General features: G+C 40.0%; 1 protein-coding gene across 19 annotated transcripts in view; it reads left to right on the top strand.

Annotated features, from left to right (window-relative positions):
• The window catches only part of foxp1b (forkhead box P1b), a 196,802-nt gene that overhangs the window by 155,625 nt on the left and 23,892 nt on the right, over nucleotides 1-17,285 (top strand). For all 19 annotated transcript variants that reach the window (XR_013822614.1, XR_013822615.1, XM_079884500.1 and 16 more), the window contains 3 exons: nucleotides 1,439-1,580; nucleotides 7,922-8,114; nucleotides 14,419-14,526. Coding sequence is in view for 17 of the 19 variants with exons in the window: in XM_079884500.1 (XP_079740626.1) it covers nucleotides 1,439-1,580; nucleotides 7,922-8,114; nucleotides 14,419-14,526 (443 nt within the window). In the remaining 2 variants the exon portion in view is untranslated. The remainder of the gene's footprint in view (nucleotides 1-1,438; nucleotides 1,581-7,921; nucleotides 8,115-14,418; nucleotides 14,527-17,285) is intronic.

The following is a 17,285-nucleotide window of genomic DNA, read 5'->3' on the forward strand; positions in this document are numbered from 1 at the left end:
AGCCCTGTATCTCCATAACATCACCCATTAGTTTTGACTGAGGGGTGATTGGGGATGTTAGATAATTTCCTCCCATTTATCGTCCTGACGACGCAGCAGTTCGTTTGCCCATTCCTCCCTCTCCTTCTGTCTTTCAACACCCTCTTTTCCCTGTTTCCCTTCCACTTTTACTTACTCACTCCCTTCTTCCTCTCAAAATTTCCCCAGTCTTTTGGCACCTTCCTTTCTCTCTATACTCAGTTCCATCTATCCAGATGTGAGGGTGTATATTACTGTAAGATACTGAACGCAAACTTCCACACAAAATGATATCAATTGCAATGCATTTCATGATTAAAAAATCAGTCAATTCAATAAATTGTTAGGCCTAAACATCACATGTAGATAAATGTGTGCAACCTTGTCCAATGTATTAATGAATCACAAAAAATAAATATATTTATAAAAAACTAATGAAAATGAAATAATATTGAGATTAATCAATGACTATGTTTACATGCTACCAAATAATCTGTTAGTAATCGGATTGGCGGATTAATCGGACTGAAAAGCCTTCACGTAAACACCTTAATCGATCCAAAAGAAATTTTGATTGGATTGGAAGAGGTGGTTTATTCCTTTTCTAATCCGATCGATAGGACATGTAAACACTTGATCGGATTGAAAAGCGAAACTAGAAAGTACTGTGCATGTGCAATGTAGAAATGGCATAATGACGTGTGACCCATGGAACGAGCTCTTGTAGTTGTTGAATATAGTGTCATGAATGACTGTTGTGTCATTCTAAAATTGTCCTGGCTACCACTTATTATCTGTGAAGTGGAGTTCATATCAATGAACTGAACCTTTTTTTACAATTAAAAACATCATGAAATTAAAATTGACCCTGTTTATTTTATGCATAAATGTTTTAATGCCCACAATTCATTTTATTATATTTTTTATAATTGCATCTAAATGTAATTTTCTTTGCCTCAGAAATAATTGTGCATGATAACGGCATGATAAAATTGGCACATACACTGCTTAGCTCTCCTCCTATTGGACGGTTCCCCTGTTACTTCACACCCCTGATTTATCCAAAGGAGACAACGGTTGGCTCCCCCGGCTCTGCACTAACACGCTGCTGAATATTAAGGAGCTCCTTTCAGTCACAGGTTGTTTGCGGAGTTATGAATGGCCATAATTAAAATCCTGTGGCTCTTATTAGGAATGATTAACAACATTTCATTATTTGTCACGAGCCTCCCCGACGACTCGTTAATTAAGAGGGTACGGGAATATGGGAATGTACCTGTCCGTGCCTGTTTGTGTGTGTTTGTGTGTGTTTATCTGCCCTGAGTGAATAAGTATGTTTGTGCACGTGTTGACATAATTGTTTGTGAGAGCGAGGATGATATGTAGACCCCTCATCCTCTCTCCGTCTCTCCCTCGGCAGGTGTCTGCGCAGCAGTTGGCGTTCCAACAGCAGCTGCTCCAGGTTCAGCAGCTCCAGCAGCAGCATCTCCTGAGCCTGCAGAGACAAGGGCTGCTGTCCATTCAGCCCAACCAGACTCTGCCCCTGCACTCCCTCACTCAGGGTAAGAACAAGCACATCTATCACCCCGCAAGGGGATATTCACACTGAGAGCAATGGGAATTGCTGACAAATATCTTATGAAAAGTGCAAGGAACTTATTCTCAAAATTACAATGTGGTTTTTCATCAGCCTCCAAGAAAATATCACTTCTTTTCACACCGCTTGCCTGCAACGGCTTTTTTGTTTCTTGTTTATTTATTTATTTATAGAATGCAACATCTGTGTAAAAAATAGGGATGCAATATGTATGTATAGATTTTTATTATCTCTATTATTTTTTGCTAAATGTGGGGTGGGGGGAACCATGGCCAAGATTACACACTCAGCATGAAGAGGTCTTATGGGGATATTATATTATTTTGCACCGAGAACAACAGGAATTGCTGACAAAAATCTTAAGTGTTTTGATTTACAACAACAAAAATTCAAAAGATTACCTACGAGAAAATATCACTTTATGTATGTGAATATGTGAGGAAAAACATTTACACACACATGAAGAGGTCTATAGGAATAAATTGTTTTGTGCAGAAAAAGCAAAACCAAAAAAAGTTTGCACTTTTGAACATTTTACAGAAATTTACGAAATTAGACCAAATATTGCTCTCTGAGAGAATAGGCCTTTATGTTCTCTTTGCATTATAGTTTCTGTTGCTTTTCTCTTTTAGAATGAGTAAATGTGTCCTAGTTTTTCACTTTTCCATTGAATACATATATCTCTGTTTATCTCTATTGTCTCATGTTGGCTCCTCGTCAGCCCCTAAACATACTAGCACCATTGTGTTCTAACTTCAACCCACTAAACTAGTCAAAGATTAATCACTTCACAAGCAGTCAGTGAGTCAAAAGGTGTTTTTCCAGGAGGTGTATTGCTTTATTTTCCTTGTCATGTTTACTTAAGGAGCAGCAACAGAATAAAGACTGCATTCATACCAGTTTTGTTTTGAGTTTTGTTTTCTTTCTTTCAAAAACTGACTGTACTCTCTCCGGCTAAGACAAACAAGCCCACAACAAGATAAGGCTGTATAAAGGCTGGGGAGGGGGGTGCTTGGGTAACAGGCAAATACAAACTGTGTTTGTTTAGTCTTGTTATTGTTTGATCAGGGCATAGTCGGAAAGCTGAGCAACTCCACATACCCACGTTGCCCTGGGGCTGGGCGAGGCGATGCTTTACAATGCGAAGCCATAGGCTAGTGTCAAATAAGAGGCCATCTCAGAGAAGAACAGTTTTATTTCTTTAACAAGTGATTGAATGACATCTCAAGCAGTCGTTACCCAGGGAACATTGCAAGCATGTAATGCCCAATCAGAGGGCAATAATGAAAAACACAGAGAATACATGCTGTTGCTCTACTGCAGAACACAAGATATTGTTTAGATATATAATACGTTTACTTGGCAGTAAAGGGTAGATTATTTCCTAGTTTCCTAGAACCTGTCTGTCTAGTATTAATCTGACTGGGTAACTGTAATAGCCCATGGCAGATTCCTTGAATTGGTGGTTAAGTGTTAAAACTAAAGTGGTGGTTAAAGCCAGAGTGCAAAATAAAATTTTGCCCAATTTCTTTAGCCAATTTTACATTTATTTTGGAACCCAGTTTAGGCTTTTGATTTTTCTATTCATCAATATAATCAAATGTGTTTCTTCTGTGTGTGCCTCTTTGCCTCTAACTAGCAGCATTTCTTGTCAAACATCAGTCGGAGATGTCCTACAGGTCGCCTGGCACAGTGACTGGTAAAATTGGGCCCAAATTTGACTGGCATAGGGGGTAATTTCATACCCTGATTAAAACACTTGTCAGTGTGTGTTTGTGTGTGTCCTGCACATTTTCTGCTTCACTGTTAAAAGTTATTGATGACCTTTTTTTCTTTCACACTCCACTGCTTTCTTTCATGCTCCAGCAGCCCAGTTTTCCATTCGCAAGATGTAATCTACAATATTCAGTAGTTAGCTAAGTAGTTAGCATTGGTGTGATAAGTTATGTTACCTCCTTATGTGTGCGTGGTGATTATGTGCTTGGGCAAGCTACTAAGTAAGATTACTCGGCCAGCAACATGGGCTGAAATTGGCTTATTTATTAGACTCTGACTTTGATGCGTGAATAAAATATTTTTACATCACGGCTTCACATTTAATGTACAGGCACATCCAGTCATTTTCGACCCGATTTCTACCCTGTTTACAAGCGTGCTATCTAGCTCTCTGTCACGGCGCAGGCATCTGAGACTTCAATCAAAACAATGTGTTTTAGTCTGTTGTATTTGGGGTTATATCACTTATTTGACTTTTTGACTTTGAAGTTTTGGAGAGGGTCAGCTGAAGTCTGCTATGAATTAGAACAATGTGTTGGAGGAGATGAATATCATAAACGGGGTCCAGAGAGAGAAAACAGAGGACTTAGCAGTGTGAGTAACAGAGTGAGAAAACAAACAGAGCAGATGAATATTCAAGAAAGGCAGAGAGATGTGGAGTAAAACCAGTTCTGGCTTCTTTACTTGTCCCACATACACAATGCAAAGTTTTGGGAGAAACAACCATATTAGAATATGGTGCGAATCCCCTAAATTGTCATTCTGAGTGTGTACGCAATACAGGAGTCACTCCGGATCCTGATAGAACATTTTTTGAGGCCTTTTGAGATATAAATATAACAAAGTTATTTTTAGTGACTTTTGTTTTATTATTTTTATTTTTTAGGTGCAAATTTGTTTTTCACTTTTTATCTTTTTTTTTGAATGAATGAATAAATCGATAGGGATCCATTGTTGACATTTTGACTAAATTGTTGACTAAATCCATCCAATTTTGCTGAAATTGAAAAATAAAAAAATGGGTTGAAATCATTCCTTCGTGGTACATGAGGTCAAACCTTTTCTTGAATTAATTTGCTTTCACTTTTGTAAATAACTCAACCCTGTGTGAACAGAATGGGATTAGGCAGAAGAGGCTTGGTTGTCTACATTGTGGCTGCCGGATTTATGTTTGTACCTCATTTTCCACTATTAGCGTGCTCTCGTCTAAATCTGTGCTCTCCTACACACATGTTGTGAATCCCTCAAGTTCTGGAGTTCATTCTCATCCCCAGCCGCACATTAGTTGTCAAGTTGTCCAGTCAAGGGCCACAGGACACCGACAAGACAAATTTGCCACTAATATGAAAGCAGCGAATGTGACCAGGCATGATGCGCGATGTGCGCGCGGACCCATCAGGGGACTCCGGCCCCTCGTCCGGCCTCGCTGGCAGTGATTGATCGGCTGGCAGTGTGGCACTGTTTAATAGCTTCTGTAGCATTAGGGAGGAACATATTTTAGGCCTAAGGGCTGCATATCGAAGGCCCCAGTGATCATAACCCCTTTAACAGGAGGGAGAGAAGATCTCTGCCTCACAGAACAATAAACTAATAGTAGTGTCAGTTTGCCCCCAGTGGTGCCGTGGCAGTCTCATCGAGGAAGACGTGGTCACTGATTTCCGCGGCCCCAGTGCGCGACAGCATTTTTTATCGGGCCGCTGATGGGCCACAACTAATGTGGTTGTGAACCTTAAATCAACTTTCCGCTTGCTCGAACACGGTCACCAGGGTACCGGGGTACAAGGACAGGAAAAGGTTGAAGCGAGAGTTCGGGGCCCCTGTCTGGGTGTCGCCGCTACCTGCTGCGGTAAAAATTGAGTTGCTTCGCCAGCGATCAGTCAAACGTCTCAATGACATCCATTTTTTAAAAGCGCAAGCGTGTATCTTTGGCTTTTAATGAGAGGAGGTGCGGTGTTGAAAAATGACTTTAGGGCCGTTAAAGCGATCTGGAGTTTGCAAGACGGATTTAAGGACAAAGAACTGTTTTAATGCTATGTGTTATCTGCGAAATGTTACATCCATCATCGGCTACTAAATGAGGATAATGCTGTAGCATTTGCCAGATAGGTTGAGAGGTCATGTGAAGATATATGCAGACAGTTTGGGAGATGCATCTATGAAAAAGATGGATACGGGATGGAAACCAAGGCTTAGAGTGAGATATAGACCTGCAGAGGAAAAAGGCTTATAGGGGGCGTCAGACACAACAAGACAGCTTCGTCCCACTCTGTTACCCCTCTCATCAGCTCCCTTCCCCCCTCCGGCTTGGATTCGTTTCAGTAAACAGTGGTGTCGGGGTCACCTGGACTTGTGGGTAATTGAGGGAGAGTGGGCCGCCCTGTCAAGCACGTCGGCTAAAAATACATTGCACACTGTCACTGCGCTCCAAGTGGGGGGAAAATGATTGTTCCCCTCTATGTCCAAACCCCAAAACAATCACCAGCGCCGTGACCTTCTTCAATCCACACGGGCAAGTTTTCCCTCCCTCACAATGACAACAGCAAAGACAAAAAAACAAGCAAGTCGATACCTTCGGACACCGCCGTCAGTTTCACGAGGACGTTAAAACACTGCAAGATGGCACAAAAAAAAACCCAAGGAAGCGAAAGATGCCACGTGGCACGTGGGAAGGTTATTGATTCGTCCTGCAATAATTTCCGCTGGCTCTTTTATATGCAAACGATCTTGTGCGAATTTATGGCAGTCCTACCAGACTCATTTCACAGTTTTTAGTCTCTCTCGCTCTGTCTCTTTGTCTCTCTCTCTGGAGTCTTAGCCGCCTCATTAGCTTACTGTTCTCCATTACTGACATAATTAAAATCTTTAGTAGCTTATCAAATTAAAAATATTTTCTGCTGATCGTATTGAGATCTTCACCTCGCCGTTATTTTGCCACAACAGGAATAAATTAAGACTAAGCGATTCTCGCACAAATGCATTGCGCTGGAGCGCTTGAAAGAGGCCACTTCTGGTATCTGTAAAGAGAATTATGAAGGAGAGAGAATGAGAGAGCGAGGGGGGAGGAGGAGGGAAAACAAGGAGACGAATGAAGATAACCAAGACAAAAATTGCTCTCCATTTGCTTTCGCTCATTTCGAAAATCGATTTAATTGTGATGTTAAGCGATTGATCCCCCACCGCCCAAAACAGCCCCTTCCTGTTTAATTTCACAAAACATACAAAGAAATGTATAAAGTCACACAGTGGGTGTGATTCATTCAGCGTTCCATTCACATGCCCTATTCCTGAAGCAACATAATGGTAGTCAGATGTGTCAAAATGTGTTTGTGTGTTTCTGTGTATATATTTATATTATACACTATTGTTCAAAAGTTTTTATTAAGCAAGGGCACATTAAATTGATCAAATGTGACTGGAAAGACTTTTATAATGTTGCAAAATAAATAAATGCTGTTGTTTTGGACTTTCAAGTTATTAAAGAAGACTGGAAAAAAAGATTATCGGTTTAAACAAATATATTAAGCAGCTCAACTGTTTTCAACATTGAAGTGACACTGAAGACTGGAGTAATTGCTGCTGAAAATTTGCTTAGAAAAATTAGAAAATCTATTATAAATTGTAATACTTTTTCACAATATTAGTGTATTTTTTTAGCAAATAAATGCAGACCTGTTAAGCATAAGAGACTTCTTGAACATAAAAAATATATTTAATATGGAAATTTCACAAATATAATTCATAGCTTCAATTCATATTCGATATTTAACACTTCTGAATATAAGGGAGGTCCTTGGCCACTCCAATGGGCTCATTTCATTGTTAGCCCTTTCTAATTCTCAGCCTGCTAGCTTTGAGTTGTACAGTCAGCTACATGAAACACTTTGCGTTGCGTATGTGGGTGTGCATGTAAGTGTTTGTGTGTCTGTCACAGAATTGAGGCAACATCTTGTCTTCAAGCCATTTTTCTTCCCACTTATCTTCTTCTCTCTTTTTTCAAAGGACGTATGAGCCGCAGTGTGCTTGACTTGTTAAATGAGGTTTAAGTCGTCTGTGTCAATTGGAGGCGGTGCAAAACTTTAAGCATTTTGCACATTAACATGCTTTCGAGAGTATTACCCTGGGGGCTTGTTCGTTCTTTCACTTTCTCCCTCTCTCTCTCATGGAGAGGGATGTTTTTGTGGTCTTGTTTTGTGTGTGTGAGAAAGAACTGGCTGAGTTCCTTGTCAGAGAAATAATGGTGATTATTCAGATTTCATGCCTTGTCTGTATGTTAATTATTTACTTCAAGCATGAAATGTGCGTGAATGCCAGGGAATTTTTGTACACAAACACGCTTCGCAAAGCACGTAGGGGGAAAAGAGCGAGAGAGAGAGAATGGCAGAGCGAGAGGGCAGACGCTGCGTATCAGCCTGTAGTGGAATAATTAATGCCCCCTTTTGTTTACTGAGCCCTTGTTTTTTATTTAATTATGCCATGAGTAGAACCAGATTAGCTGTTAATTGATTTAATTATCCAATTTGTTTGTGGCAGGCATGATTCCAGTCGAACTGCAGCAGCTGTGGAAGGAGGTGACAAACAGCTATGTGAAGGAGGAGAACAGCGCGACCAATAACGGTCACCGGGGTCTGGACCTGTCGTCCCCCTCCCCCGTTCCCCTCAAAAACCACAACCAGCATGGATCCACCAACGGCCAGTACATCAGCCACTCGCTCAAGAGAGAGGGGTAAGATCGCACAGCCATTGACCTGAGATTTGGGGAGAATTGGAGGAGAAGAGTTTGAGGTCACTTTTGGTCGCAGACTTTGGTTTCTTGGCAAATCTGAGCACAGTTTGAGATTTAACTCTTGTTAAACTCTATATATTCAGTTGGATTGAGTTCTGAAGGTGGAAATCGCTGCAAGGGAAGCCTGTCAAGTTGATTGACAGGTGCCAATAGGGCATTTCCTGCAAATAAATAGTCAGTCATTTATTGCCTCCAAGTACCTTGGAATTTTCATTAAGGACCGGGCCTGCCTACTCAATCCTGTTCATCAGGGAATTCCAGTCAGACACCTAAGATAATGGTGCTGTTACAAAGGTTAGGTTACTGTAATGAAATTCCTTTTTAATTATTACAAAATTACAACAGGCATGGTTTAGCTGGATTGCAGTTCAAGGGATGTTTTACTTTTTCTGATTGATTATTTATTTATGTATGTAGAAATTTGAACTTTTTAAAAAATATATTCATTCTGCTTCTTATAAGATATCAAATTTCAAATATCGTAAACTATATTAAATAGTTATATTGTAAATATTTTATATCGATTTGTTATTCATTTTTTGCCGAATCATTTCATTTTGTGTGCCAAATAAAGAGCAGTTAATTTAATACAGTAACAGTTGCACAACACAGCACAACTTCGCTAAATACTGGAAAGCCTCTTTAAAGCCCTGACACTTAAAGATTTATTTGGAGGAAGCGTTGCATCACTGTGTCTTTAAGGAAGAGATTAATTTGGTTTATAACACATTTGCTTGTTTTCATGTGCTCAGGCCTGATCTTTGAACCGCTGGTGAGAAGCCTCCAGGCACTGTGAGCTCATTTATTTGTGTCTCTCTCTCTTTTCACATCTGACTCAGATTTGGCTGATCAAAACCAACGTGTCGTTATGAAAGCAATGCGAATGAAAACACATTTAGCCGAAGGTAAAGGGAGAGTTCATGTACATGTCTATCTGCTTATGTACCAGTGTAGAGCAGAATGGATTTCATGACAGGTTTGCTCAACATGTCAGGGTTATTTAACTGGCCATGATGTCACTGATGCTGTAGAGCTCATACAAGTTGCTCTTTCTCTTTCTTTCTTTCTTTTTATCTTTCTTTCTCTCGTTCATTCATTTGTGCCACACAAATAAGAGACTTGAATCTCTATTGGTTTGTTTTGATGTCAAGTCAAGGCACCTTTATTTATATAGCGCTTTTTACAATATAGATTGTTTCAAAGCAGCTTCACGGTTTCAAAACAGCTTTACAATGACGTTAACATGTTGCTACGCTAATGACACAATTAGAGATGCACCGATTGATCGGCTGGTGACCGGAATTGGCCGATTTTCACGTGATCGGCCATGACCGGCGACCGGCCGGTCAGTCTAACATATGCCGATTTTATGCCGGTCAAATGCACTCGGGCGGCGCATGATTATCCTTTTGAGCGGTGCGGTCTCATATATGGGATTTTTATTTCTGTGCCCCTGAGAGTACGGTCACCGGTGCCACATTTAGGATGTTCAGTGACGTCGCATAACTGCCAGCTTTCGCGCGTTGGCTGGCGCTGAGCCAGAGTCGGACGCGTTCAGCGCTGTCATATATCACAACTAAGCAGTGTTTTCAACCTCATAATGTTTATTTTAGGTTTCAGATATTTAAATACACATAAGTAAAACAATACATTTGGAGTTTGTAAAATACACACTGATGTCTGTGGAAGCAGCAATAACAATCGATTCAAATATAATTTGCCGACATGTGTTATTCATATCAGACAAACCTAGTGGAAGTAACTATAAAGTTTACTCTTTATCGCCACTTTATTGCATTTATTTCGGGAGAAACTGATGAATTCACGTGCTGTAAATCCGACTGACAGGACAACATTGCGGCACCCATCTCATGTTATAGATCAAGATTATTTATAAAGGTTTTTAAACGACCAAACACATTCACTTACACGTATTTGAGAAATATCAGATAGGCTAGTTGATGACATGGTAAGCAAGTTTGTGAATACTTTGAATAAAAAAGGAAAAGCGAAATAAAAGCAACACATCTGTCATACAGTATTATTGTGGCTGCGGTGTATCGCGTGACGCGTCGCCATGGAAACATTAAAGGGAACCTTCGCCTTGAAAAAACTCACTCTGGGGGTGGGGGTGTCAGTTAGAATATTTTTAACTTACGCATGAAAGGGTTAAAGAAAAGATCGAAAATAAATATTTGTGTGTGCTGTAAAGTGGTTAGAAAAAAATTAAATCGGAATCGGTTAAAATCGGTATCAGCAGGTCAAACTCAATGAAAAATCTGAAATCGGAATCGGCCTAGAAAATTGTAATCGGTGCATCTCTAGACACAATGCTTTAAGCGTAGAACTTCAACTCTCACAATATTGACCCAATGCAATGATTGGACGAACATTTTATGGTCCTACGCCTTCCACAGATGAGATGTATACATATAAATATATTTAGACCATTTAACTTAGTGATTTCTATCAGGATGTGATGAGACTTTTAACCAGCATGGCAAAAATGTTTCTGGAATAAATCACCTACCCTGAAATATAAGCATTTAAAATGAATGTTTCTCTCCTGCACTTTGGATGGATTTTTTTTACTGAGCTTGTTGCAGTGCATTCTGGGATTGCCTCCTCGATGAATGATACATATATGCTGCATTAATTGTGTGCAGCATAGTTGAGTAATATTTCATTTAGGAGCACAAAAAAATTAACTTCTTTAAAACCTCTTCAAAAGTTTTGGCTAACATTCTAACTTTTTTTTTTATTGAGTGGAAAATGTAATTGAAGAAAAAGTTTTAAAGCTCTTTGAATCTACTCTTTAAAACTAGAATGATTGTTTGTTGGTGTGTTTTTGCTTTGAAATCATACCAGAGGACAGAAAATATCCCCTAATTGAATAATTAGGTCTAGGTAGGCAGCTCACTAGGTTTTGAAACCGAGAAACTCACTCGTATGCTCACTTGTTCTATTTTAGTAGCTCTTTTTCTCCAGTCTATCACCCTTTTTCCTCAAAGTGCACAAACATCCAGTCCTCTATCACAACACCACAACCCTTTTCGTGCCATAGCAGGCTTGAAACGCTCAAAAAGACATGTTGGAAAGCTCACTGCTTCTCTCTCCCTGCCTCTCGTTCGGTGTCAGAGATTAAAGAAGACGTCAACAGCAGTTTAGCACTCATGCTGTGAAGAAGGCGTTTTGTAGACTGAGTATCTTAGATCTGTCAGAAAAAAGGAGCAGGTGATCAGCCCTCTCTCTTCCTTCTGTTAGCTGCAGAATTAGTGCTGGAAATACTTCCAAATCATTACTATTCAAATGCAAAGGCAAATTAGAGAGACGCTGCTAATAACTTAGCACTTTGATAATTTTCCATGTAGCATTAATATCTTTGTAGTTTTATTGGTAAATGTGCTTTATCACTACACCCAATGGACCTCCAAGAAAACATAACACTGATTTCTAATCCATCTACGGATTTCCATTGCTCGAAATCCAGGTTTTTGAGTGTGAGAAAAGAAATGTGGACTCCTCACACACAAACGTTAATGAACTTTTAATTGATGTGGTTTTCCCAGGTCCCTCTTGTCGTGAAACAGGCGGGCGGCTGCGCGCTGATGGACTTGCTCTGCTCTAGCTCTCTCAGATTGGTTTACCGCCGGGGTCTTAAACACCGCACAGGCCGTTTCATGTGTCATATCAAATCTGGCCAGTCGCTGCGACGCCTGCAACTAAAACCTTAAGTGCATCCAGCGGCATCATTCACTGTCTTTTCACTTCCGTCTTAAAGGAAGGAGAGAGAAACTCAATCACTCTGTACATGTTTAGACGCGATGCTACCCTGCTTTTAGCAGCCTCCATCGGCTCCCACTGGTGCCTGCACAGAGACATCCACCGCATACACACCCAAATATGATAAAAGCCTTCAACGTGTCAGTCCACCCGACCCATCGGCGCTCAGATAAGGGACAAAAAACACTCATGGACCCGTGTGAACCTTTCTAAGGTGATTGAAAATGAGGTGTCGGCTATCTGACCAACAGGCCCATACCTCTTTTTTTTTTTTTTCTAGTCAGGGTCTAAAAGATATATATATATATATATATATATATATATGAACAAGGTGTCTCTATATTTGTTAAATGAAATAATAATAATAATATATATAAATTATTATTATTGTTTCATTTAACAAATATAGAGACACCTTGTTCAGCAGTTTTCAGTTCTCCTCAATGGAAGGGACCCAGTTTGAGTCACCTCTCTTCATTCTCCTCCCAGAATCCTTTAGGAATGCTACGCTCAAGGGGATTAAAACCCAGACAATTTGTTTTAAAGAGATAAATAATCAGATTTGCCCCCCTAAACGAGCCCCTTAACCTCCCTTTTAATTGATCTTCAACTCTGCAAATGATAATTAAAACATTTTTGGGGGGTTGGGAGGGGGCCGTGTGGTTGGGCATACTCTAAAGGATTGAGTCGGGGGTCTGGGGATTTGATAGTAGACTTGGAGGAGGAGTGCGTCTTTGATTTCTCCCCACATGAAGACGTGAGGGAGAGTAATAGTGTTGTGACAAAGTGCTCAGTTCCTGTCTGAGCTCTCCAGACGTCAGACCGATCTTCTTCGTTAGGTCAGCAGCGATGATACTTAGGTACTCAGTGCGTGATAATACGATCCTAAACCATAATGTAATGAAAGATGATATGACAGTGCCTCACAGGAAAGCATTTAGGCTGGTGCTGTAAGGGCCGATCAAGTGTATAAATGGTGGTGGTGGTGATTTTGATTTTGATGTGCTGTTTCTTTTTTTTTTTTTGTTGTTATTATTATTATTTATGGCCATTTTTTACTTAACCTTGAATGCAAAATGTCACCTTTTTACTTGTTATAAGATAATTTGTTTTAGTAGTCTGTCTGTCTTTTGGTTGTCACTCAAAAAAAAAAAGGTCTTTTTTTTTTTTTCATAGCCTAAAAAACAAAGAAATTACCACACACTTCAAAAGACAGACAAGATCACTGACAAGCTTTGACTCAGTCTTTATTGTTTTTTGTTTGGAATAAATGAGGTCAGGCTAGAAAGAACACCCCTGTAGTCTGTCAGTCTTCCTCGGAGTTGTTTAAAACTGTTTGTTCATCCATTGTTTAAAATGAGCCTTGTTTCCTGGTTCACAAGTCCTTAGGCTTTTCATAACTTAACTCTTATTAATAATGCTATAGCCAATGTCATCTTGGAATTTAAACAAGATGTGGCATGGCACATTTCTTGTTTAAAAAGAAACTGTAATATATTTGACATACTTTTTAATTAAAAAATTGCATAAGGCATAAATATTAAGGCAACTGCTTTTAAATAAGCCTTAAAGCCTAAATATGCATACGTTCATGTTTTGTCTTTCACTGACAAATCCCATTTTTTCTATTATTTCATTCTTGCATTGATAAAAAAAACCCTTTGTGTTAATAGTTATTAAATGTTGATAATTGGAGATGATGAGGGTTTACTGTTCAGTAAGGTCTAAACTTTATGTTCAGTTCAACTAGATTTTTAAATTCAACAACTGCCAATAGATTCCCTTCTGCAGATAAAACAACACTGTTGAAATTGAGAAAAAAATAGGTGGCTCTTCACAGCTAAGCTTTATAGTGCCTGCAGTGTAGTTCATATAAAAGTGTGCTGTACTGAGCTGTTGATGATCCTGTGCAAGCGGATAAATTGATAACAGGTGGGGTGTGTTTACTGTTTGCGCTTGGCGGGAACAATCCAGATGGATTTGGGAGCTTCCTGTTGTGGGAAACACTTGTTGCTCCAGGTGGACGGCAGGGGCCATGGTTCAGTGGTCAGGGCTAAAGGACATGCTGTCTCTCAGAGCCCCGTGCTGCCCTGATCAAAGCGTTCCTCCATGTGCATCAGAGGAGACCTGTAATTGGCTATTGATTGGCCAGCACTGGGTTGTGATAGGCTGACAAGCAGAAATCTTCCTGTAGAAGTCAGTGGTCAAATGAGAGTTTGTGCTGTGTCAATAAAACAACACGCTGCAGTGTTTTTTTGTGCTGAAGGGGAAGGTTTCTTTATTAGTTGTCATATTTTAGTGGATAAGCCATTAATATTACATCTAGTAGTATTATGGAGATTAATTACTCTTTAGCCTCTTTCATAAAAGACCAATGATGCGTGAGTGTGTGTGTGTGTGTGTGTGTGTCTCAAATATTTGCAGTCTGGATATCACAGAAATGTGTCTTTTCTTCTTAAAGATCAGCGTTGGATGATCATTCCCCTCATAGTCACCCTCTCTACGGTCACGGCGTCTGTAAATGGCCAGGATGTGAAGCTGTATTTGATGACTTTCAGTCGTTCCTGAAGTAAGTAACTCTTTCACACACACACACACACTCATACATACACACCTGGGATTGAAAAATGGGATGTATACATGGTTCGAATTGGAATTAGCCTTTGGAATTGGAATCATATTTTGGAACCAATGCTAAAGGTTGTTAATACTGTAGGAGTTTATATGAAGGATTCCATATAGGATAGTTTCATATATGATTCCAACACAAAACTAAAACTAAAGCTCTTAGAACATACATTTCCCACTATGAAGTATAATTTTGTTGAATTTGTGGAATTATTTCTAAATCATAAGTCCATAACAAATTTTGTAAGAAATCATGTTCATGTTTCAAACTGTAATTTTTTTTTGCATGTTCTAGATCAACCTAGTCAAACCTAGTGTCCCATCACAGTATTTTTCAATCCTTTTCCTCCTGATCTTTCTCTTTTTTTGATTTTTCCTCTCTGTGTGTGGGCTGGGTTCTTGACGTGGGTGTGTGGTGTGCTGCTCTTTGCCTGCTCTCTGTGGTGTGGTGTGGTTTTCCTCAGGGTTCTGTGCTGCCTGTGATAACTGCAGTCCCCATGGTGATTACTGACACTTTGTCCCAAAACAAACAAGTGAGGATGTTTATCTACGGTGGGCCACATTCTGAGAGTACAGTGGGTTTGCCCTTGTCTGCCTTTTTACAGACAAAGTAGAAGAGATTTCTCTCTTCTGGTTTTTAGAAACATATCATTGGTGCTTGCTATTCATATTCCTCATACTTGAGGATTTTGACAAACTTTTTAACATGGTCCAATAAGCATCCATCCAACAACCACTCAGAACAAGCTAATAAGTACTTAGAACACTTCAGCAACCACTTAGCGACAACCTGACAACCACCCACAATACACTGACATTTAGGAGTCTGACGGGGCCCGACTTATTTACGCCCCTAGGGCTGGGCTTTAGGCCAATTTTCACGTCATAGCTCACACGCGGGCCGGGCATCGGGCCTGTTTTAGGCTTCTTTCTTTTTATATTTTTGACATTAATTAATTAAAAGAAACTATGAGATTTGCTGCGCTGGTGGAAACCCAAACGAGACCATGTATGTTTAGTGTTCCTGCCAGCAGCAGCAGCAGTGAGCGTGCCTTCAGCACAGCTGGAAGAGTTATAGGGCCTTTTACACCTGGTCACTTCATGCATTTTCTCTGATCGGACATCTCATCTGATTTCTTTTATTCTCGTTGACTTGCTGAAGAGCTACTCAGCTACTCTACTGTGGCAATTCGTGTTGTAGTAGCACTGTCATATCTGGCTATAGCATGTCATATAGCCTATAACACACTTAAAGTAAAATTTACATATGTGGTTTCAACAACCAGATGCATTTACACTCGTCCAGTTTCATCTGGAATGAGTCCCAGACCACCACCTGAAGTGGTTTGAGTGATTGGATTTAAATCCGTCTCGAAAGTGTTTCGGAGGGCATTTACACTTGGTCTTTTCCCTTTTTTTTTTTTTTTTTTTGTCTAACTGTTGGAAACTCTTGAACAATGAATGGCCATGTTCTGTGGTGAAGCCTTGATTTTTAATGCATAGCCTAGGCATAAGGTCAGACAACCTTTTTTTTCTTTCTTTTTTTTAGATTGTATAGCCCGTTTCGTTTGCTAACGTCATTGCGAGCAGCAGAGCAGCCTGCCTCACCTTGTCAAAAATGCCTTTTTACTGTGGTGGTGATAATAAATGTTTAAACTAACATTGTGATATGCTTGAAGTGTTTTATATCTATGAATTGTATTGTAGGCAAGTCAAGTGTTGATTTGAGAGGCTAAATGGATAAAACATGTGGTCAACTCCCTGTCGGGAGATATAACAACTCCCTGTCGGAGATATTTGTAAAATGAATTAAAATGAATTTAACAAACAAAAAATGCTTCAAACCTGAACTATTCTAATGGCTGCAACAGTATCATAGGCTGTGTAATGGGGACGGGGGGTGAAAAAACACGGGCTCCAGCCAGACTTGGGCGGAGAATACTAATAAGCTATTGGACAAGCGCCGGGCTAGGGCCTAGATTTGAGACCCGTGCAGGGATTTACGTTGAGCTGTGCCACTCACATTTTCAGTGTAGTTTTTTTACTACTATGAAAAACAAATGTGTAAAATACAAAAGTTTGGGTTCAGTAAAAAAAAAAAAAAAAATGCAATGCAATTGCTTAATACACTTGTGGCATTTCCAAAATCAATCTGCATCACCCTCACAAGCACCACACTGGTATCTGAAGCACCACAGCTCTAACTGTTGCATTGGTTTTACCTGCAACCAGTGTCTGTTCACCTGCCCACTATGTATTAACTCAACTGAATCATGCCTGACCTGTCCATGCTGTTAAAGTCCATTCTATACTGGCCAACACACAGTGGCACGCTCCTTAAATAACACCTAAACCAAAGATCAGGCTAAAGGTGCACCGCTTACACAGTGTTCACCCTGGTCCCTTCTCTGAGGAAGACCTGGTCTCACTTAATCTCCACTATGTGTGTGTGTTTGTGATGAGATGATGAGAACATGTGCCGTGTGGCAGCAGATCAGTTAGTGTGTGTCAGGCTGTATTAGTCCCACTCTAAACAAGATATGACACTGTTCCATTATCCCGGGTTCAAACTAAAACAAGCCCGGCTCAAAGACCCACAAGCCGAGACCAAGGAGAAAAACGAGTGGTAAGCAGAACCACAGCTGCACTCCTACCCCTTTTCTCAGTCTTGTGTGTGTTTTTTTTATTTTTTATTTTCCA

The sequence above is a fragment of the Squalius cephalus genome, assembly GCF_949319135.1.
Source record: "Squalius cephalus genome assembly, chromosome: 10".
NCBI lineage: Eukaryota > Metazoa > Chordata > Actinopteri > Cypriniformes > Leuciscidae > Squalius > Squalius cephalus.